The 24,520-nt window shown below is 46.7% G+C and overlaps 1 protein-coding gene across 4 annotated transcripts in view; it reads right to left on the bottom strand.

The window, feature by feature from the left end:
• Positions 1-24,520, bottom strand: part of Pde10a (phosphodiesterase 10A) — a 444,083-nt gene that overhangs the window by 21,142 nt on the left and 398,421 nt on the right. For all 4 annotated transcript variants that reach the window (XM_026787449.1, XM_026787447.1, XM_026787448.1 and 1 more), the window contains 8 exons: positions 23,160-23,210; positions 22,553-22,611; positions 20,626-20,677; positions 18,075-18,217; positions 15,518-15,610; positions 13,372-13,558; positions 2,281-2,423; positions 1,275-1,358 (listed from right to left, as the gene is read on the bottom strand). In XM_026787449.1, the coding sequence (XP_026643250.1) occupies positions 1,275-1,358; positions 2,281-2,423; positions 13,372-13,558; positions 15,518-15,610; positions 18,075-18,217; positions 20,626-20,677; positions 22,553-22,611; positions 23,160-23,210 (812 nt within the window). The remainder of the gene's footprint in view (positions 1-1,274; positions 1,359-2,280; positions 2,424-13,371; positions 13,559-15,517; positions 15,611-18,074; positions 18,218-20,625; positions 20,678-22,552; positions 22,612-23,159; positions 23,211-24,520) is intronic.

The following is a 24,520-nucleotide window of genomic DNA, read 5'->3' as shown; positions in this document are numbered from 1 at the left end:
GGTTCCCTCCTGGCTGCCCATGAGCTCTGTAGTCTCTTCCACTCCTTGTTCCTTCTAAGACCAGAAAGCAGCAGAAGAACCAAGCCCAACTCTGATAGGCCCATTCTGCCAGTCAGCCTGCCGTCTACCCTGCTTACCTGTATGAGCTCCTTGTGTTTACAAGCATTGCCCGTGCTCCAGAGGGCTCAGACAGCCACGCACAGCGTCCTCCTGGCCTCTAAGAGGCACACTCAGACCCACAAATGCCAGCACATATTACAAAACTCTGCACCTGACTAGGCTTTCAGGGCGAATGCAGGGCAGTAAGGTATGCTTATGTTACAAGCAGAAAATAGCCACACCCAAATCTCTTCACACAGTACATGAAGGAGGAGGACACTCATGTTATTGTACACCCTGTTACTGGATTATTATTTTTTTCTTAATTGAGACCCTACAACTCTCAAAATATATCTCAGGCAGATTAAAAGACAAAGAGTTCATAAAGCTTGGAGTATGCACAGCTTATGCGCCCCTCATTAAATCTTTCACCGTCCCTGAATGGAAAGGTCCGGTTTCTAATGACTTCCAGCCACATCCTCAACTGTCTATGCAACAACTGCAGCTGCCAGTCCCAACGCTGCTACTGATAAGAGAAGAGAAGACCCATAGCTGAAGAAGACAGACAGTGTCATTCCAGAGAAACTAAAGGTCTCTGCACACGGATTAATGCAAACCACAACATAAGGAAAACAAGTGAATGCAATCCTTGTGCTTTGGACCTGTGTGAGTAAGATGTAAACCATCACACACGAGGTCACGGAACTACGCTGGACAGGGCAGATGGAGAGGGTTAACAGCCTGCAGTTGCTGTCTCATTCCCTGAGAAATGTCTCCTTTGTGCCTCACCTAACAGATACATGTGGACCTCAAAGAGGATGCTACAGGCAGGTGCTATTCCAACGCACTACTTTAAGTGTAGATCCTGCCTCTTCCACTACACAGCCTAAATGACACTAAATGCCACTTGGGATGTGTGACAGAGTGATAAGAAATGCTAGCATTGCATCTAGGTTACCTGTGTCCAGGACAAAGCCTAGACAGCTGTCTGCTATGCCTACAGACAAAGAGGCCAGGAAGTCGACAGTCCCTTAAGTATTTGGAAAAGTCGATTTGTATTTGAATGCCTATTAAAATGTCATAGTTTCCCATCACTATACAAAGAACCTGGTTAGGTACAGGTGGGTAAGTAGGTCACCCCCACATTCTAAAGGAATCGCCTAGGTCGCGCATACCAGGATGTCCCGCAAGACTGGTGGATCATGTAGACAAAGATCCCAGGCCACATGCTCTCAAAAGGACCAATGTCAAAGTGGAATCTGAAATGGGAGGAGAATAGCGGATCATTAGGTGTAATCGGATTGAGCACAGCAGGCATGAAAATCAATATACCCTCTCATCCGCCCCAACAGTCAAGGGACATGGTGATCTGCCCCCGCCTCTGCCGTCCCTGCCACACCTGGCGGGTTCCTACGGGACCCTACAGAGTCTTCTGTTAAAACAGCTGACACAGGTGCCACCAGGGTAACTGACCCTAATATATATATAGCACACCATCCAGGGGACACAGGTGTCACCAGGGCAATTGATATATATATGTGTGTGTGTGTGCATATGTGTGTGTGTGTATGTGTGTGTATCATCCAGGGGACCTTATCAGTAACAGCCTTCCATCTAAGCTGAAACACAAATTTAATACCTGTAACCACTGGTCACCACACAATAACTGTGTTCTTGTTTGCTAATGTAATCATTAACCCCCCGACCAGAGTAAGCGGTGTGGCAAAGGCATATATTTCCAATCATAAGCTGAACGCCACAGGCACACAAGCACCACAAGGCCCGCTTCTCTAGACTTAAAGTGTGTTAGCCACACACTGGAGAACAGATGTGCAAAGATGAAACAAATTATTACTAAATTCCTTCATATGCCATTTGGAATGTATGACAGAGTAATAAGAAATGTCAGCATTTAGGTTACTGGTTTCAAATTTAGTTCAGTGACAAGGACTCACTGTACACCCCTGGCTGGCCTGGAGCTCTGAACCTGCTGCCTCAGCCTCCCAAGCACTGGTGTTGCAGGCTTGGGTCACTACACAGGGTTTCACTTTCAGAGTTGTTACTTAAGGCAAGCAGAAGGAGCACCGCGTGAAACCACACAGGACAATCCCACGGTAACCGTGGTTCTGACTCCGCCATCGGCTTGGCGTTAGTTCAGTGAAAACAGCATGAGAAGCTCACAGCTCGATCTCTCTGCAGATGCGTGGAGGCAGGTTGAATTGCATGAGGCCTTGCCACTCCTCTGAGGTACAGATGCTGTGGTAGGACAGCTTCTCCATGGTAACCCTGTAGATGCACTCTGAGTGGCGGATCCTGTGGTACATCTGCAAGGCAAGAGGGGTGTGAGTGGGGGACTGGGTCGCGGCATCGGGAGATTCTCTGGGGCTCACAGTTGAGACACACTGGAGCTGTGTACACACACAACCTTGAAGGGACAGCACTTGTCTGAGTTACATCTTCCTTAACAAGTATCTTCTCACCACACATCACCATTTATCTTTTCTATAATGTCCTCTACTACATGTTTATGTTAGTAATAAAAGAGTTAAAAATCAAATGTGCTTGTATTATCAGTAAACAAACGACTAAGATCTATGCCCCTTCTATACCTGTTAAAACAAACATGTTGACTAAGATCTATGACCCTCTATACCTGTTAAAACAAACACATTGAAATTACATGTCACCCAGAATACCCAAACTGGCTTCCTTGAGAGGATTGTATTTCTTTCCCTGATTTAATTGTATGGGTTTTTTTCTTTTCTTAAGTGAATTTGGGGTTTTGCCAGCTTTGGAGCAATGAATCCAAACCTGTAACATGTTTTTATGATGCACAATATCATGCCGGTGGAGTAGACACATGAACAGGGGACTACACTAATGGACAATTGAGGGCTTGGCACATAGGTGGTGCTGAGTGCTTGCCCCCAGCCTGTGCCGGTGACTCATCTTGAGAGAGAGGTGGGGAGGGGATTTGAAAATAAAGCAAGAGCAGCTTCCTGTCCTGTTGCATTAGTAAGACCATGTGTACTTATATGCGTGCAAATATAGTTTTATAAATATTTATACACCAATATAAAATATTGTGAGATAAAATTTAAAAAGCAATGGAGCCAGTAAAAAGGACAATGTTTACATGTGTGAATTTGTAACTCTGTGGGAGTATGTGGACATTATAGTGGAAAAGCGAACCCTTCACAAAAGTTAATGTGTGCGATTAATGCTTCTCCAATACTTCACACTTGGGTGTAACACGAGTATAGGACAGCTTGTTTTCTATACTCGAGGTTATGTTCATCATCTAGGTGATGTGGGATTCCCCTCTGTATGCTGTGAATATCATTGGTGAATAAAGAAACTGCCTTGACCTGTTGCTAGGGTAGAACTTAGATAGGTGGGGAAGACTAAACTGAATGCTGGGAGAAAGGAGATGGAGTGAAGAGAAGCCATGGAACTGTTGCTGAAACCTTGCTGGTAGGCCATGAGCCTCGTGGTAAAATATAAAATAATGGAGATGGGTTAATTCAAGATATAGCTAGCAATATGCTTAAATAATTGGCCAAGCAGTGCTTTAGTTAATACAGTTTCTGTGTGGTTATTTTGGGAGTCTGGGCAGCCGGGAAATGAACAAGCGGCCTCCTTACTACATCTAGGTAATGATATGAATGGTGATGAGAGGCATCAAGGATCAGTATGTCTTTTATATCATGATTTAAAACTACTTGGCACAGTTCTTAGCAATCTCTGCTGGACCACACAGCTCTGGAGACTGTGGGATGTGACCCCATATGGGGTCAAGTAACTGAGAAGCTATAACACACAATATGCTGTTATAACACACAGCAGTGGAAAACTTCATTATGATTCGGATGCCTCTGAATCCGAGGTGTTTGTTAATGAGTTTCCCTGAGAAGCATCACACACCCTCACTGGAGTCTTGGCTCCCAACACACCAAGTACCTACATGGCTCTGTGTGTGATGGCACATCTGCTCTCATAGAAACACGATAGATTAATGTGGGAAGAAAAGACAATGTTTGAAGCATTATGGTATGACACTAGCACATTAGCATATTGTAGATTGTGTTGTGTGAAGACCGCAGTTGTGTGAGTGGCTGACAAGTTTCATTTTAAAAAAATTATTCAATTACCTTTGGCTTGTGGTTGGTACAGAATTCTTATCAACTTCTGAAATGATTGTGAATGCACTTCTGTCATTATGTCCCATAAAATTTACACGAAGCAGTGTCATCCCAGGCCTAGGCTACCACTGAGAGCAGCATCTGTGTGAGGTCACAGACACCTGACCACAGACAGACCTCCTCCTATCCCATCCCAAGCTTGGCTGAGACCTGGGTTAGATCAGAGACACTTGGCTCCGGGACCCTCTCCCCAGGCTCAGACTGGCATCAGGAGCACCTGTCCGAGTCCACAAAACCACAGCTCCAGGTCCTTATATATCCTTAGTTTCCTACTGTGACATGGTGACTCCAAAGTCAGACCCAAATGGCCAGTCGATGCAACTGGGCCAGCAATTCATGCCAAAGATGTGATTGACCAAGTTCTAGATGCACAAAACACAACACAAATGTGACAGCAAAAACCAGGGCCAATGTCTGCCCCCAAAACTACCAATCCCATTGTAATGGTCCTTAATGAAAACCACTTGGAATAAATCACCAAGAATCCAAAAACAAATAGAACAACCATAAATATGTCTGTGAATTTAATGAGAACAAAAATGTCTGAATGAATCTAAAAAAGACAGGAATAAATCTCTGAATGAATTCTAGTAGAACACAAACAAGCAGCCTAGGGAAAAAAGTAAGTCAATTCAAGTTGCAAAATTAGAATTCAATAAAGGGAGAGAAATACTGCAGAAAAATAAAAGTGAAATAGAGCTGGAAATAAGACATTCAACAAGCCAAATGAGAAGCTCAGTGCGGGCCTCGCTGAGAGCACAGCTTGTGTGCTGCACAGACTGGGAATCCTGGAGACAGGGGGGAGGGGTGGGGTTATTCATTCAAGGAGAAGAGTAAGGTGAAAACAAAGAACATGTAACAGAACACATGAGACACTTGGGACACCATGAACAGATCAAACCTAGGAATCACGGTTATGGATGGAGAACTGTGCCAAAGGCACAGAAAATATTTTCAATAAAATCATAAAAGAAAAATCTCCAAATCTAGATAACAAGATATCCATCCAGATATATGAGGTTTACTGAACACTAAATGGATTGAGCCTGGAAAGTACCTGCCCATGCTGCATTACAGAATGAGAAAAGAGAGAGAGAGAGAGAGAGAGAGAGAGAGAGAGACAGAGACAGAGACAGAGAGACAGAGACAGAGAGGAGAGAAGAGAAGAGAGTGGGAGAGAGAGAGCAGGGGAGAGGGGGCAATGTTCTGCCTTTTTTGGAACAACTACATATTTTCTCATTGGTATTAATGGTGCCAGAAACTTCTGAAATATTGCTTATTCCTTTAAATATTATCTTTTAAATGTCAAAATATTGGCTCATTTGTCAGGAGAGGACAGCAAATTTGAAACATGTCCTTTTTTTGTCAAGGAAATGTGTGAATAATGTAAAAAGCCAACACATGGCCCAGGCAGTGCGGAAAAACCACACACCCATGGGCAGCGGGAAGGGCACACAGGTGAAAGCAAGGGTGAAGGGGAGGTTCCAACAGTGTTTACCAACACCGACTGCTGCACAGCCCACTGCCTCCTCCTAGGTGTCAGAGGACAGCCGCCACCCTGGACAGGACAGGACCATGCTGCATGTGAGCTTCGGGAGAGCGAGCTCTTCTATGGCCAAAGAGCACAGCATGATGCTCCACCCACATCATTCACTGGAAAACTCAAGCAAATGCTCCCTTCGCTTCCCCCAAACCTCGTGAACTCCTCCTGGCTGTTTGTCCTAGAGATGACCCAGGCTCGGGCAGGAAGGGCAACATCGCTGCGATTGTCAGTGTTTGGCACAGTTTGGCATGCCCCGTAGCCCACTGTGATTGCATATTGGGGAGGCAGGTAAAGGCAGCTGCACTGGGTCACAACCTAGGAGTTAAACTCCTGTTTCTGCCCCTGTCTCTTACAAACTGGTGAGCTGCAATCTGGTTGAAGATTTCTGTCATCTTTTTCATTTAAAAAGCTATAATGCCAATACATTAGAGCATATGATTTTATTTATATTTTCACTCATTTTATGTTGTGCTTACTCTAAAATTAACTACAACATAAATGAGTTTAATGTCATGTAGAAATAAATGAGTTTTGGGGATTGTACACATCTTTTCATTTGGTAAGTAGCCTTTGATGTGAACATCAGGGAATGATATAATCTAGGCCCTCACTGTGAAATAAGGAAGACAGATGACTGTATGTCTTTTTAGTGCTCCATCAGTTGACTATATATGATCACTGGGAATTAATCTTGGAACCTGTCATAGCAGAAGACACTTTAAGAAGCAGCAATGGCTGTTGGCCTAACACGGAAGTCCACACAGATGACCCATCAGAACCAGGACAGGGGACAGACACAGGTCCCCAGAACCAGGACAGGGGACAGGCAAAGATGCCCCATCAGCACCAGGACAGGGCACGGGCACAGGTCCTCAGAACCAGGACAGGGGACAAGCACAGGTCCTCAGAACCAGGACAGGGGATGGGCACAGGTCCTCAGAACCAGGACAGGGGACAGGCAAAGATGCCCCATCAGCACCAGGACAGGGCACGGGCACAGGTCCTCAGAACCAGGACAGGGGACAGGCACAGGTCCTCAGAACCAGGACAGGGGATGGGCACAGGTCCTCAGAACCAGGACAGGGGACAGACACAAGTCCTTACAACCCCAACCTGAGACAACCTGAGAACGTGAGTGTGGCCTCACCCTACCATAAACTAAAAGTACAACCTTTATGCTTTAAAACTTGGGACCTGGCTTCTTAGCAGAAAGAAACCATTGGCTGGTTGCTGTTCAGAGCTAACCATCTATGTGCTAAACCCTCATGACAGTCCTGTGGTGCTCACAGATGGGCTAATTAGAAGGCACCAAGTCTTTAGTGGTCATAGTAGACCCCTCGTCACCTCAGGGAGGAGCAGTTCTAGAGAGTGTGAACTCCGGACTCATCTCCCTGAATAGAATCTCTTTGCCGTTAACCGACTGCAATCATGTAGGCAGGACCCTCAGTTATCTTACCCAGGTCCCCACCTGTGAAGTGAGCGCACTTTAGTGACCAACCAATCACAGGAGGCTGGGAAGGGCTGATGTCACTGGCTGGTGACAGTTCCGGTCTCAGTGCCAGAAGCTGCTAAGCTTCTGTATTGTTGTCAGATTACTCTCAGCTCGGCATGCCGTTCACTCCCCAGGACTGCTGTATCCTCCTCTAATGATGGTCAAGAAGAGTCTAACAACTCCTGCACAACAGTGATGTTCTGTGCCATCAGGCAGGAGCAACTGCACCTCCCCCTTCCTGTCTAATACTTCCTGTGGGGAGCCGGCATTTGCCTGTAGTGGGAAATGCACCACAGACATCAGGAAACACCACACCGAGGACTCACTGCTAGGCCTGGGTCATGCCGCGTTACTGTTGGATTAATTCTGGGGAGGTCTGAGATTCAAAACACATTCACTAATATAAGCTAAGCACACTTTCTCTCCCATTGATTTAATTTGCATTTCAAATGATAGTAAATATTTCTTAAAATAGGTATTTTCAGTATGTTATTTTTCAATAGCATTAAATGATATCAGTATTAATATGAAACGGATTCTCTTCACAAATCTTAAGACCAGACATATCCTGTACAGAATAAGAAACTTGTGTCACAGCAGGCCAAAGGAACCCCACACCAGCAGAGGTGGCTGTGGGGCTCTGGGAATGAAGTCCCCAGCAGAACAAGTGACATGCAGAAAGAGCTGCGGCTGCATGGAGCTCGGGATGCAAAACTGTCCTCAGGCAATGAGGGTGTGGAGACCTAGACAGGACAACAGGAAGCTGGGGTTCTGAAGCTTATGCTACTCACGGACGCATAGGACTTTCAAATGGGCTCCAAACAGTCCAGGCCTGGGGTACATGCAAGAATAAAGAAGCAGTCCTGGGAATAGAATGCCCACAGCAATTATCCAAGATAAACTGGAAGGAGCAAATGGATGAAAAAGTGAGTAGGAAATACAGGAAGTAAGGAGACAAGCAAAGGAGGGACGCCCTAGAAACTGAACGACGCTGCCCCAACCCACAGAACCCGGCGGTCTCTCCTGAAGCTAACAGCCTCTGGTTCGTGGACATGGCCATGGCACAAAGTCAGACAACTAGGATATTTCTCGTCTTCACCCTGGGCGGGAGGATCTGAAATGTCTTTCTTAATGACAGGCCCCAGCACACTCTGAGTGTAGCGCTAGAAACAGACTGTTCCTCTCCTGCTCAGATGGGGTAGGGCACGTGTGAGAACTTCCTGCACACCCTGCCCTTGATCTGAAACCAAGACAAAGCGTGAATACAGAAGGAACTGCTGACTTCCCTCCTGGGAGTGTTCGTCTTGGAACGGATATCAACAGTCCTTCTGCAACCTTTCTCGTGATATTTCCCAGCAGATCCTCAATCTCAGCCTCCAGTCTCCATCTTCCTGAAAGGCAGTTTAGCCTAGCCTGTCCGGCTGCCATTAAAGAATGAATTGGTATTCCGTAAAACCATCTACAGTGATATATCCTAAGATATGGTACCAGAGCAGCTTAGACTAGAAAGCAAAGGAGCAGACTAGATCTGCTGGAGACTAAGAAGCCAGACATCAGCATCTACAGCACTAGGGCCAATCCTAGGGGACACTATAGCATCACTTGCCATTGAGGAAACCAAGGCTCAGAGGCTTTGGCTAAGTTAACTAAGACCACAAAACAAGCATTGAAGGGGACAGCTGTCTCTTCTTGAGTGACACAGCATACACTGAGAATTCCCTTGCAGATCAATTAAGGAATGGAAAGCTGCCCTGCGTTCAGTAGCAGGTGACACTCACATACATCTGTGTAAACCTATGGGATATCACTGAAGCCTAGGCTTCAGGGGCTAGAGATTGTTAACAGATATAAAGACACAGACTGGACCATTGTCCAGGCTTTGGAGTCTAGTGACTTGGAGAAGGGGGTGTGTGTGCGTGCGCTATCTGTGAATATCTAGGGATTTGGGTCTAGATTTTGTGGATATGCCTGCCCATGAGTTTGTGCATATACGTGTTTGTCACTGACAAGGGTGTGCGTGGCTATGAGTCTGTACCTATCCATGTTTGGCATCACAGCACTGACAAGGGTGTGCCCGGCTGTGAGTCTGTGCCTATCCGTGTGTGCCTGGCTGATGTGGGAAGGTCATATGTCTATCTGTTGCTTTCATTGGTTAATTAATAAAGAAACTGCTTGGCCTGGTAGGTCAGAACATAGGTAGGTGGAGTAGACAGAATAGAATGCTGGGAAGAAGGGAAGTGAGGTCAGATGCGATGGAGCCAGCCGCCAGGTCAGAAATGCTGAATCCTTCCCGGTAAGCCACCACTTCGTGGTGCTACACAGATTATTAGAAATGGGTTAGTCAAGATGTGAGAGTTAGCCAAGAAGAGGCTAGATATAATGGGCCAGGCAGTGTTTAAAAGAATACAGTTTCCGTGTTGTTATTTCGAGTGTAAAGCTAGCCGTGTGGGAGCCTGGCGGGACGAAAAGCAGGCCAGCCCACCTCATCACTACACCTGGCTATGAGTCTGTGCCTATCTGTGTGTGCCTGACCGTGAGTCTGTGCCTATCCATGTTTGCCATCACAGTACTGACAAAGTTTGCACGTTAGAAGCCAGCTTTATTAAGTTATCACATAAGATCGACCACAGGCATTTCTCTAAAGCCTTTGCTGAGGGTACACAGGATTTTTCAAAACTCCACACAGCAGCCAGGCTAGTATCTACACTTAACATCATCATATTAAGTTCATCCTGACTGTCAAACTGTCTCTCTATTCCAAAGTCTTTTTCATCTCTGTCCTGTTTTCTATGCTCTTCATGAAGGCTTATTCTGAACTCTAACCACGCCCACTTCTGTAAAAATCGCCCATAAGCACTGTGGTGTTTAGGGTGAAGTGTCACCTTAACCCATGGGATAGCCAGGACTTGGAAGGCATTTCTGGTTAGTGAGTCCTTGAGGGTGCTTCTGTAGATGGGTGCTGTTCTCAGAAGATCCACTCACTCAAATGAACCTCCACCCCAGCATCTCCTTCCATCCCCCTCCCACCCCCATAATCCCCTCCCTCTCTAGTTCCCTCTTGGAGATTCCCTTGGGTCCCTCCCTCTGTAGCTGCCTCTCAGAGATTCCCTTGGGTCTTTGAACACCACAGCTCCGGGTTCCAGGCTTTGGACTCCAGCACTAACAATTGTAGCCCTCAAGTTCTCAGGCCTCCAGCTAGACTGAGAGTCACGCCATTGCTGTCCTTGGTTCTGAGTCCTTTGAACTCGGCTTGCACTCCTTGAGATCTGCAGCTTAAGGCTGTCCTGGGACTGCACAGCCACTATCATTGCCTAAACCAGTTCTGCCAAGTCCTGTCTCTCAGGTAATATCTGTCACTTTGTGCTCCTTATTCATTCTGTCTCTAGAGAACTCTACTAAACCCTGCTAAAGGCCACGTGCTATGTTTTTTTTTGTTTGTTTTTTGTTTTGTTTTGTTTTGTTTTTTGTTTTTCGAGACATGGTTTCTCTGTAGCTTTTGGTTCCTGTCCTGAAACTAGCTCTTGTAGACCAGGCTAGCCTCGAACTCACAGAGATCTGCCTGCTTCTGCCTCCCGAGTGCTGGGATTAAAGGCGTGCGCCACCACCGCCCAGCTAACGTGCTATGTATTTTATGTGGTACATAATGTCACTCCTTTCTTTGCATTCATTTATTTATTTATTCCTTTTGGTTGGGGTAGATGTGTGTGTGTACCTTGGTACACCTGTGGAGGCCTGAGGACAACTTGAGCACTTGTAAGAGTCATTTCTCCCCACCCTACCCTCAGAACTCAGGCTGTAGGGCTTGGTGTCAGCCCTTACCATCACTCCCTGATGTTGGTCTTCCTACGGGATGCTGGGTAAAGGGCTGTGCTGAATACAGGGTGTGGAACTTGAGAAGGACAGAGGGGCCTGTCATTCATGCCTGACTCTGTCCCACACTTACCCTGCTGCCTCAGATACCTTGTTCAAACACAAACTGCACTGTCCAGCTTCTCTTAGTACGGTGGAGTCACCCACATGATGGTTGTGAGGTGGGGTTTTTATATGTCAAGTGTCCAGAACAATGCCCATCATGTGGTATCTCCCCAGCACAAAGGTGATTTCCTCATACCTCCAAGGTGTGGAGAATCGATTGACCCAAAAGGCACAAAGTCAGTCTATTCTCAGGGCCTTCCTGTTCCAGGCCCATGCTCAACTCTTCCACTGAAAGCCTCTTTAAAACCACAAGGCTTGTAAAGACTAATTGATTCTACTAATTTCAAAGACTCCTAGCCTTTCAAAATGGTTGTTTTCCCCTGGAAGTACTTTTAATGATCAGTTAGCTCGAGAGATGAAATGTAGGTACTGCTGACCAGACAAGCCCTTTGGTTCCATCAGCAGGATGAAGCCTGATACACCCAAAGATAAACTAAAGAGAATAAAAGCATATTTAGTGTTAGTATGGTCCTGCAGCCTGCCTCTTCTCTTGAACATGTATCACAATCCAAAAGGACCACAGAACCTGGCTACAAACCACACACACACATACACACACATACATACAAAACAACACACACACACACACACACACATACACACACACACACACACGCACACACAGGTTAGAAGCCATTATGGGTCTATGGGCTCTTCGTTCAGGAGCAAAACTCCTCTGAGTTCCCAGGATCGCATGCATCTAGACTTAGTGAGAGCCAACAACTGCAGGCTGCTTTACACCTCACAAAGTCATTTCATATCTATGATCTTAATAAACACGAGTGTTCTTCAGAAAGAAGCAGAACTTTCAGGGGAGGAGGGAGGGAGGGAGCTGACATTGTCCTGTTACCTGCTTGGGGGAGGCATGCAGCAAGGTAGCGTTCCTACTGAAAACATGCTCAACACAGCAAGGCCAACTGGCTCAGAAAGCGCCAGGAGAGCCTAGGAGCGATGTCCACACTCAGGCCCTGGCCCTTTCCTCCACAGCTGCAAAGGCATGGAGCTGGGCTCCAAGGAGCCCACAGAAAGAACTCTGCTCCTCTCCATTTGGCTTATGAGGATGCTTTGAGAGGCACCCGGAAGTGCTCTTCTCTCTGATGTGAGACACAGCCAGTGAGAGCATCGGCAGGCCAAGAGGAGAGAAGAGATCAAGCTCCACACTGCTCTCATATTTCAGAGTTGAAAAAGATCTCAAAAGTAATGTGTGGTTTCTTTTTTTTTTAAGTTTTTAGTAAGGAGAAGCATCTCGGCAATAGAAATCAAAATGAATTGCAGCCACTCTGGTGTATATCCTTCACTCCCCTCGAAGGCCAGCTGCCCCGTCCTAGGAGCAGAGGGTGCGAACTGTGCTGGGTTGCGGAGGCACACAGAACCTGCCGCTTTGGGAGGTCAGCACGACTGGGTTAGGTGAGATGCCTCAATGACTCAATCCCATTCCTCCAAACATTCTAAGTTACTAAAGTGGTATCCTGTTAAGTCCTGCTGGTGAGACGGCTCAGTAAGAGGTCCACAGTTTCCCTAATTGCAGCACCAAATGCCATTATAGGATTATTAGTTTATGGGTCATTACATGCCCAACCCTATAGCAACACAGAAGATAGAGGATAAATTTCAGAGCATAAACTAAGCCTCATTTAATTTCTCAGGAACAGGACAGAGTGGCCAAGAGGACTAGAGGGTGTCATTCATAACGGTTACACGCACGCATTCAACTGAACCCTGAGTTTCCTCATAAGCAGACCTTCCTTGGCCAGCGGGGAGACATGAGTGGCTGCTCCTGCCTAGCAAAGACTCCCTAGTCTACCATGTATGACAAATACCAGGCAACATTTCCCCTTTCCCAGCAGACATGAGCCGCAAGGCCAGTGCTTCATGCTCCATCAGTATGTGATCAATTCTTTCTGAACAAATTCACACCTTGAGATCTGCTCACAGCCTCGGGAGATAGTTTTCCTCAGGCACTGTGAGGTCCTTTGTAAAGCAGGCATGAGCAGGAAACAGACATGAACAAAAGCAAGCACTGGGCGCGAAGGCTGCACCGAGTCCAGAGGCACGCTTACGTTAGCACAGTGCAAGGCCAGAGCACAGAAGACGGCAAACATCTTGAAGTTGTTCTCGTCCGTCTTGGAGAAGGCACTGCCGCTGATCTTGTTGACCATCTGCACCACGCCGATCACGCTGCCACGGCTCACGATGGGCATGCACAGAATGTTCCGGGTGGTGTAGCCCGTGTACAAGTCAACTTCCCTGTGGAAACAGAAGGGACAGTTCTGTCACCAGCATGAAAGACCAGCGGTAAAGACAATGAATGCCAATCACCATGAATCTCAACATAGCTCCCGTAGCTTGTGTGTGTGTGTGTGCGTGTGTGTGTGTGTGTGTGTGTGTGTGTGTGTGTTGGAACGGCACTGAGGATTTGAGATGGTGCAAAAATGAAAGCGTTTTGTTGAAATATTTTCAAGAAGATCCAAGCTTATTCAATCTTGTTTACAATGGTTTTCTACTGGAGGCTCCTGGCCTATCAACTGGGCTTTCGGCATCGGGATCATTAAGTAAACAGACAAGGTAGATGATTCAGGAGAGAGTGCAGGAAGTCTGGTAAACAGTGTCTTCCTCTTAACCTGGTCATATTTATGAGTCTGGTAACTTGCTATTTTAAATGGGAATATTCACATTAAGGTTTAGAGCAGGACTCTGCAACCATGCCTATCACCCAAGTGGTATACAATCACACTCATCATGAACCACAACTCCTCAGTAGCACGCACGCCCTTCAGAGTGGAGGGTTTGCTGATTCCTGATCTGAGGAGATGCTTTCGGTTGCCCAGAACCACTCACAGAACCAGCCCGAGGGCTTCCCTTCTCAACCCGTTATGTTTATAAACCATCCAGGTCTCTACTGGCGGCACATTTCACATATACATTCGCCACTAACTGGACACGGTCACTGGTTAGTAGCTAGTTACCGGCTATTGTAAGTAAACCTGTTGGGAATATTTGCACCTGAGTCTCTGTGGACAAATGATTTTGTTTCCCCTGGTGTATGTGTAGGAGTAGGGTAGACTGGAGGATCACTTATGGTCAAAACTGTACCACCGTTTCCCCAACGGGCTGTCTGATCTACTCCCACCAGCAAAGTGGTAGGGTCCCATTCACTGAACAATCCTTGCCCCTCCCACCTGCTTTAGAAAGCCCCTTGCTGGGCCCTGTTTACTCTCCATGTTCTGAGTGGCCATGAACGTGTCCTTTCTGGTGAAGCACCCCACAGACCCTGCCCTTTATGGGGAGATCTCATACAATCTAGATACTAAGATGATGACGTCACATGCTTTGCAAGGGTCCCCCTCAATCTGATGGCTGCTTTTTTTTATTTTTCCAATAGTCTGACTCCCCAATTTTACATAAAGATTTTTAAATGATGACCAACAATTTCTGTATTTGAGCAGTGTAAGGACAAGCAAGCTTGTCTGGGGAAATGGAAGGTTATTAGTATTTTCAGCTTGTCGGTAAAACATCACTAGCATCCCGCTGTGGTTCTATATGCAGTCCTGTGTGTCTAACATGTATCATTAACTACAGGAAAGACTTCCAGACAATCATACTAATCTAATTTCAAGGGATAGAAAATGTGCATATACTATGATGTCAAGTTCTCCAGAATCCGAGATGCCTAAAAAGTTCTCAATGGCCATCTCAACATCACACTGTAACCATATCCCAGTTGGGTGGCTTACTCAATCCCTGTATTGTGTGTAGCAAAGTTTCCCGAGCTCTTATGAGGATGATCTATCTGCAGTCATAAGAAGCCATTACAAGTAGGTGTTTTCACACCCATTTCAAAGAGGATGACTCTGAGGCACAGAGAGATCAAGTAACCAACACCAGTTCTGTCTACAGTGGATGCAGGACAGGGCCTAAATCAACAAACCAGACAGGATGATCTAAAACCCAATTCCTTATTTCCGTGTGGCAGATGTGTGCACACTGAGACAGCGCACAGAGTGATGAAATCGTGACAAGGCCACCAGGAGAAGCGGTAGCTCTGTCACTTGACTCTGTCAGGGCCCGGCAGGGAACGCTGATGTATGAATAGCCTCAGACCATGCTCTGACCACTGATAACAGGCTGGGACAACAGACCCTATCAAAGAGGGTTCAGCCAGGGAACCTCAAGGGAGAAATGACAAGGGCCAAACTCCCCTCTCACCTGTTAAAACGCGGGTCTGCATAAGCGTCTGGAATGTTCAGGACTTCCCCTGTCCTTGCCACTTGGCCAGCAATCCCCTTCTCAATTGAAAACCTGCAGAAACAGAAAAACAGGGACATGCTAATTAGATAGTTACAAAGCTTTTCACTGTCAAATGTTAAACTGAACCTTTAAGAATACATATTAATTTTATATTTATATATCCTAAATGATCTTATAAGATACATCAAAGGGAAGCAGCAAAATACCATACAGGGCTAGCTCAGAACCAAGTTGGGAGATTTAATACACACTAACTTGAGAATGTCACTGACTGAGAAGTGAAACGGAAAACTCTCTGTTAGGCTCTAACACTGGCCACCAGCAAGTCAGTTCACTGGTCACAGTGTGTGCGCTTTCTTAGCGGATCTCCCTCACAGCTGGGCTCACTAAGTTGCACATGTGCAGCCCGGACTCAGCTCTGTCGACCTTTTTGAACACAGAACATGGAGTATCTGTTGTCTGCAGCCCACGTACCACAGAGAAACAGTGCAGAGGTGTTTTCAAGTCTCTAGTTTGCTCATCTTAAAAACAATCAGGATCCATACATGAATTGATAATGTTTGGTTATATTTTTGCGAGAGAGCATCATCCTGATAGATAATTTTCACATTATTATATTTTATGTATGATAATCATTCATGTGTTTATTTCAAAAATTAGTGACTTAAGAAATACACCGGCAACTCACGCTGAGAGTTTTCCAACCTCAAAAGGGCACTGACCCAACACAGAATTAAAACATCCCCCAAAGGACCAGCACTGTGTGAAATGTAAAGTCTCCACCCTCCCCATTCCCTCATGCTTTCAGGAGCCCAAATTAGACACCACGAGCCATGCCACAGTCTCTTCAGAGCATGCTGAGAGCCGTGTGAATGAGGACGTTCCTTCAGTTCTCAGTGATGAATGAGGACGTTCCTTCAGTTCTCAGTGATGAATGAGGACGTTCCTTCAGTTCTCAGTGATGCTGGCGACCAGCATCCACCAGTGCCGGCAAAGCCATAGCCTGGTTCCCTCCACTCCTACTCCCTGTGCTCGGAAACGCGAGCCGCTGTTTCCACAGTTAGATCAGCACCAGAGGTGTGAGCAATACCCAAAGTCAAGGCGAGGAAAACCAATTTAACTGGGTAACCATCACCAGGTTGGCAAGTCCAGAGCTAGAACCAAACCAAGAAATGAACAAAATGTAAAGCCCCTTGTACCCTGACGGTGCCTTTACATCAGCATTGTGTGACTATACAACGCAGGACCCATCACCCTAGAAACAAAAGTGCCGGGGGCAGAGTGGCGACAGCCTGTGGCTGGCCTCATTTTGTCCTGTGGGATCAATTTCCTAATAAGGTGAAGCAGCCAAATATGGATATAGTTCCCTCATGTCGGCGACATTTGTAAAAGGAAGTTTCTGTCCCGCCTGGTCCCCTCTTATTTTGAAAAGAAAAAGGGGGGTGCTGTGGGATAATGCTCTTATACCCTGTAAAGATTTGTTACTCATATTGGTTTAATAAAATGCTGATTGGCCAGTAGCCAGGCAGGAAGTATAGGCAGGGCGGTCAGAATAGGAGAATTCTGGAAAGAGGAAAGCCTCAGTCTGCAGTCACCACCCAGATGCAGAGAAAGCAAGAAAAAAAATGCTGCACTGAGAAAAGGTACCAAGCCATGTGACTAAACAGAGATGTGAGTCATGGACTGATTTAAGTTGTAAGAGCTAGTTAATAATAAGCCTGAGCTAATAGGCCAAACCGTTTATAATTAATATAAGCCTGTGTGTGTTTCTTTGGGACCGGGCAGGGCAGAAACTTCCGTTTACAACCAAATGGAAAACATTTATTACTGAGGACATGGTGCTTCACTAGAGAATTTTGCAGAGATTATATGGAAGGTCAAAGTGGACACAGCAAGAAGAGGCGAAGGGTGAAAGGGACTTGACATCTGCACATGATGCTCGACTCCTCCACCTGTTAGTGCTCCGTGTAGGCTTCCAGGCTGTGGCAAGACCGAGCCACCAGGACTCTGCCAACAAGTAAAGGCCGTCTGTCCTTGGAAATGACAATAGCTGCCACTTAAGGGAACAAGGAAGGCAGCAGCAGGGTAGCTGATCCAGTCAACGGTCAGGTCCAGGAGGTGTTCAAGTCCTCGAGTTCCTCTGCTCACAAGTTGGGAAGCAGCAGGGGCTGAGTTGGTTACGCTCACCCTGTTCTTACACACAGGAGCCTGCCGGCTGTGGCCGGAGCGACCTTTACCTACCTGGGAGCACTAGTAAGTTTTTCCAACATGATTTCCAAAAGGACCGCCTCCGGAAGACGGCATTTCCAGGAGTGACGCTAACGCTTCCTAGGCGCGGTTTCGCTGGCACAGCAATGTCATTCCCAGAAGCACTACCTTCAGGAGGCGGGTCCTGGTGGGAATGATATCAGAGTATGACAAGCCTTGTCAGCACACCTGTGAAGAGGCACAGAGAAGTGGACGACAGGAGACCTGCGCATCTGCATCGAAGCCGGGACGGCCACTCCAGCTGTACCTGATCTCCTTGGTCTTCTTGAAGACGGGCTTCCCCTCCTTCTCCTCGCCAATGTCAAACAGGTCCGAATACAGCTCCTTATTCTTGTGGTCCACCTGGAAGAGCGCGCAGCGGTCGGCGTTCACTAGATTTTTTGCATATATCTGAGGCAAATGAGAAGCCAGAGTAAACTGGTGGGAAACTGAAGCTGGTTACCGCGAACCTTAGCAGGAGATGCGCTTTGATTTCAGCTGCTCTATACTGGGGAAGGAATCAGGAGTGTGCATACAGGAGTGGAGAAGGGGACACACAATGAACACTGCATGTTAAGTCAGTCTGTATGCTGATCCCAGCAGATACAACAAGAACAAACAGCTCACAGGTGCCCACGCTCCTGCTGGTGTTGAAATACTAGAGCACTGTCCTTGACCTGCTGACCAGCGACTGTTCTCTCTTTCCGAGCATCCTCAAGCTCTCCGAGTTCTTTCCAGGAGCTTCTCGGGATGCTCCTGGCATCTTGGGCTGTCTCTGTCAGCACTATGGCCGGCACCCACACGGCCTGGTTGCTGTCTATGACTGGAAAGACTATGGAATACCCCAAGCATGGCGGCCCATGCCTTTCATCCCAGAATCCTGAAGGCAGAAGCAAACGGAACTCTGATCTCTGGGGCAGCCAGGGCTACACAGTGAGATTGCATAGGAAGTATATGAAACAGATTCTGGCTGTGCCTGTACCAGAGACGGCATTCCAAGCTCAGAACACCAGAGTTTCTAGCCCCTTCTCGCCTCTCTGCTTTCTCTACCTAAAGCTCTAAGAGTGACAAAGGGCCTATGAAGAACAGAGTCCCAGAACACCGGCAAGCAGGGGTCTCAGGTTAGGAAACCACAGAAAGCTTGGTCCTATGAGCTAGGGTGTCACTCAGTTGGAAAAGCCCTGCCAAGCACACAGACTGAGTCTGAAACAGACATTGCTCTCGGGAAGGAGGCCAGACTGGCCAATGGATTTCACTTATTTGGATTATTGATAGTAACAGTGCCTTCTCCACCCACAGAGCTAGCTCCAAAAACAACCAAGGCAAGTGGGCCACTACATTTATCCCAACTAAGAAGAAACACAGACTTAATTGTTTCTATCTCAATTTTGGAGAACCTCTGTGTGCTAATGCATGCAGATGTGTGTGGGTGGCCATTGAGGCCAGAATGATGCTGGGTCCCCTTGGCTGTGGGCCACCAGATGGGTGCAGAGAACTGCACTCTCCAAATCAGCAAAGCTTTGTAACTACTGAGCTGTCTCACTGCCCCCTCGTTTTCATTTGCTAATTTTTATTTACATTTCTGTATTTTAGTTGTTGTCATCATCTTCTAGCTTGTGTCCAAGTAACCTTTTGTAAATGTTTCCTTCCTCATACCCATCCTACTATTTCCTGCCATTTCTACTCTTCCCGCCTCTACACTTTCCCTCTCATCCAGAGCTACTCCCTCTTCTTTCCTCAGCCCATTCTCTTTCTAGTTATCACCGTTAACACCTTGCACTCTGAAATGCCCTCGGCCACATTTCTGCCAGCAGCATCTCTGAAGCACATGAGTCTGTCAGTGTGTGTTGTCACCAAGGGCTTTGTCAAGGCGGCTTCCTGTCACTGCTGCCAGCCTCCCGCTAGCTAAACAGTGGTGGGTGACCAACACCCAAGTGAAGACAACACACCAGGAACACTCTCATAGAATAAACAGAAACAACGGGAAAGTAGGGCCTGGAGGAAACAGGAAAATGAGAAAGCCAGCCACCACAATAGCTCCCCAGGCTCCCGACTCCCCAGCATGCAGGCTCAAGACAGCAGGGTAACTGAAACACTAATTAAATATCTGAGGATCTGCCTTCCAGAATCATCAGTGATCAGATTCAGGGCTCAGATGAAGGGATGTGACTCAGGAGCTGGACAACATAGCTCACAAAGTGGGTGAAAGGTGAGTCAAACATGGGAAAACTCAGTAAGGAAGTAGATTCTAGGGCAGAAGCAAACACAGAAGAGTCAGCCACCAAACAGAAACAGTGGACAGCGCTGTCAACACACGGGACCAACGAAGGAGGGAGGAGGGAACACATCTAGAAAAATTCAGAAAACTGAACGACTGAGCATGCCCAATGCTGAAGAGGCTGCACGAGAAGATCCAATGCAAAAATCTCAAGACACAGACGATGCAGCCATGGGAATCACAGTGAAACAGTTGTCAGCACACCTACTTCCGGAAGAGGGCCACTGAGACTTGATTTAAGGAGACCGAACTTTAGGATCAGCATCAAGGGGGCTCCCTACTTTGACTCATACAGAAAGTGCCTTGGAGACCAGGAAGCAAAATCAAGCTTTCTCCAAGTATTGCTGTTTAAACCAGGGGATCCCAGGGTCCTCCCCAAGTTCTCAACAAAGGTGAAGGAAGACAGAGGGTCTCAAAGAGCCATAACTCATGATGATTAACAGAGCATATTCATCAAATACACACAGAATGCCACACCAAGAGTAAAGACCAAGAACATAAGGGTGGAGGGAAAATCACAGTCAGAACTGAAAACACCTACCATGATGTGTTCAAGTAGAGAGTCTATGGCAACTATGTTATCAAAGTATGTCCTGAAAAACACAAACACAAGTTCCATGAGCAACCTTACAGACAGCATGGTGCATGTGAAGCTCTCAACACAGTTTATGGGTTCCACATTTAAATAAATGAATACGTATATTATTTGACGTGGTGTGAAGATGTTTTATTGCCACTGATTAATAAAAAGCTGATTTGGCCAATAGCTAGGCAGGAAATCCAACTATGGATAAAGGGAGAAAAAAGGAGGAGTCAGGGAGACATCAGCAGCTGCTGGAGTAGCAAGATGGGAGGTGACAAGTGACGAGCCTCATGGTAAAATATAGAATAGCAGAAATGGGATAATTTAGATGTAAAAGCTAGTTAGTAATCAACCTGAGCCATTGGCCAAACAGTGCCTGAGCCATTGGCCAAGCAGTGTCTGAGCCACTGGCCAAACTGTTTGTAATTAATATTAAGCCTCAGAGTGGTCATTTGATAACTGGTGGGTGGGAGAGAAACCTTCAGTTATAATTATTAAAACAATCAATGAAGCTTTATCATTGCCTTAGTACAGTGGAATCATCCAGTAATTATATCATTGCTTAACGGAGAGGAGGGAGCAAGGCTGTAATATAAACTACATAGGACTGGATTCAGGTGCATGATTGCTGAAAAAAAATAAAATTAGAAGTCAAACTGCACTGAGAAATCAGAAGAACTAACCTGAGAAGAAATACCATAATGCAAGCAGTTGGAACCCAAGGACCTGTAATTGTTTTATTAAGGTAAAATGCATGTTCAGTGGCAGGAGTGTGTTGTAGAGGCAGTGAGACACCCACTAAGATGTTACTCCAACAGCCAGCCATCACACAATATATTAAAAACTACTCGATATGGGTTTGCTGGCTCTTGAGGATTTCAGCCATGCTCTGAAATTAACATGTGTACTGTGATGCCATGATACAGTGATGGAAGATGCTCTCCTTCACTTGAGAGCCACGAAACTGAGGACTTCACTGTATTGTGAGCTCATGCCTAGGAGAAGACAGCACTGGAGTGAGTGAGTCTCCTAAGTGAGCAGAAGGCAGGAAGTCATAATGTGTCACATGGGCAATCAGCTTTGGGACACTTCCAAAATGTGCAAATGTGTTGACCAGAGAGAAGCTTAGCGTCCCTTTCTGTGTGCTCTGAAGTTAACATCATCATGGTCCCCAACACGTTTGACAGGGTTCGTAGAGTTGAACGAGCAATCACTAGAGCTACATGCCTCTAATTTCAGATCCCAGAGAGCAGCTCCCAAGTGAGCCAGCAACTCCAGCCTGAGCAGTCCGCAGGGCTCCAGAATGTGCTAGTGAGGACTTAGGAAGCACTGGCAGGGCCAGGAGAAGCCAGTACCTGCCACAGTGCTGCTGGAGGCCAGGGATGAGTAGGTGCTTCCCCAAGTTACTAAACTGGTAGGGGGGCATGACCCAGGTGACCATATCCTGAGCTTTAAGGCTTTGTTATTAATGAGGTAGGCTGTGTAGACAGAAGGTCTCTCCTGTAGAATGCAAAGTCAACACAAACCTATACTTTAATAAATATCTGTAATAGCTTTCAATACCAACCCGGGGAGGTGATCTAGGTCAAGCTTCAGAGAAACGGAATGTCATTGTTAACGATGCTGTGTAGAGTGACCTTGTTAGAAAATGCCAGAGAACACATCTTGGAAAAGGTTAGAGAAATCAGCGGCAGCAATCTTCTGCTTCCAGAATAAATGTCAGACTAAGATCACTACATACACAGACAAAGATGCAATTCTGTAATCCACAAAGTGACAACGAACTCTCCCCTGAATGTTTGCATGCCTCGTGCAGCAGATGGAGATGTCACCCTGGGGACCTGTGCTTCACACCACTGCCCCCAAGGTCAGGTACAACACTTACTTCGATACATCGAGCAGGAAGTCATTCAGTTCGGTCTGTTTGGCGAGACCTCTGCACACCTGCCACACAGACAACAGTTTCTAGTCATCCGGGAGCTCTGATGACTTAGGACCAGACCCCAGAGCACTGTTTACACAATCGCTGTTGGTCTTACTTCTTGAAAAATGCTACATGCTAACCCCTGTTCAGAGTGTTTATTCTCTCACATCATGGCTGCACAGCTCTCCCACCTGGGACACACACTCTCTCACTGAGGCAAAGAGCTGTGAGCAGCGCAGACACTTTCCACCCTTATGTGTTACACACGCGCTTCCACCTCCAAATCCGGGAAGTGCCCAACACACTCTGTGGCCCCAGGAGACCCTACTACTCCTGCCATCACCCTGAAATTACCCTTCTCTTCTTGTCACGTAAAGAACAACACATATGTGCCTGCACCAAGAGATTTACGATGACTTACAAATGAGCATAAGGGTTACAAAGATGACATTGTTCAGATATAAAATATTACACCCAAAACCAAAGCTGGGGATGGCTTACTGGCCTCGACTCTAGCCTCCACTACTGCTGCCTTGGGATGCCCTTGTGAGAACGCCCCTGGACTTACCTGCACTTGGTGTATTGCTACGGAAGCCCAAGCAAGATTGGCAGTTGCAACCTAAAAAACACACATATGTGCATGTCAGACAAACTTGATCGCAGGCCATCGGGTTTCCGCAGCAAGCCATTACCTGCTGAGCCATCTCAGTTGGCTACATTATCTTCTTTTAATATTAAATAATATTTTTCTGGGTGACAAAAATTTAATTGGAATACCTCTAATTGCCTCTTTAAGCCTGTGTGGTGTCCCTAAGAGGGCAGAATACTGTGCCTATGTATACTCTATGCATCTGAGGACTGAAAGCTATATTCCATGTTTGCATTTTTATTTCCATGTGTCTCGTATGTGCGCAGATGCACGCACATGTGTGAAGGCCAGAGAGAAACCTCAGAAGCGTCTACCTCCACAGAGGCAAGATCTCACCGGTCTAGAGAGCAGCAATTGGGCTGCACTGTCAGGACAGAGTCCCACGGACCCTCCTGTCTCTGCTCCCCAGGACTGACTACAGACACATATTGCCACACGTAGTTTTTATAAAGGGGTGCCAGGGCACCCCCTCAGATCCTTGAATTGTCCACCAATCCTACTCCCCACCCCACCCCCACCCTGCCTCCAGCACAGAGTCCACTTCTGCTACTGTCTTCTACTCTGCACGTCCTTCCTGGGCACAGGTGCTAGCTAGCTCTAGGGGCTACAGACAAAGGAGGAAGTAAGAGCGAGGCTGGACAGGACACTGTGCCTATGTATACTGGTGTCCTGTCCAGTGGAAACAATGGTCATAGCAGCCTTGGGAGCACACAGCAGGACAGAAGGAAGGACACAGGTCCCATGCGCAGGCACTTAGGCCAGGTGCTATGAGGTGACAGGGCCCGGACGCCACCCACAGGAAGGCAAGACTTCTTTGCACAGGACATCCCTGGAAACAAGGGCTTGGTCAACTTGCAGGGACCTGATCTATCTGCCATAGAGAGGCGCGTGGTGGTGATGCTGTGTGTGTTTAGTGTTTGTGAGCCAACTGCAACCAGAGCATGGCATGAGCACGTAACCGAGGAAGAAGACACATTCAGGAAGACACAGACAGCCAGGACGCCATCCTGCGCTTGGCTTCACATTTGCTGAAGCACATTTTTGGTTAAGATGTTTTTATACAGAAAAAAAAGAGTGTATTTCTAATTTAGCCAGTCTCCTCTAAAAACGGCTGCTCAAGAAAACGGGTTTTTAAGAATACGCTACTGTTTGCAGCCAAACACAGTCAGGCAAACAGTGACTTCCCTATCAATTCACGTACGTACAACTATTCACGTGTGCACATCCATTCACGTATGTACCACATATGCACATCCATTCACATGTGCACATCCATTCAC

This window comes from Microtus ochrogaster, linkage group LG9 (genome assembly GCF_000317375.1).
Source record: "Microtus ochrogaster isolate Prairie Vole_2 linkage group LG9, MicOch1.0, whole genome shotgun sequence".
Classification (NCBI taxonomy): domain Eukaryota; kingdom Metazoa; phylum Chordata; class Mammalia; order Rodentia; family Cricetidae; genus Microtus; species Microtus ochrogaster.
Note: the sequence above shows the minus strand (reverse complement) of the source record. Positions and strands in the feature narration are given on the sequence as shown.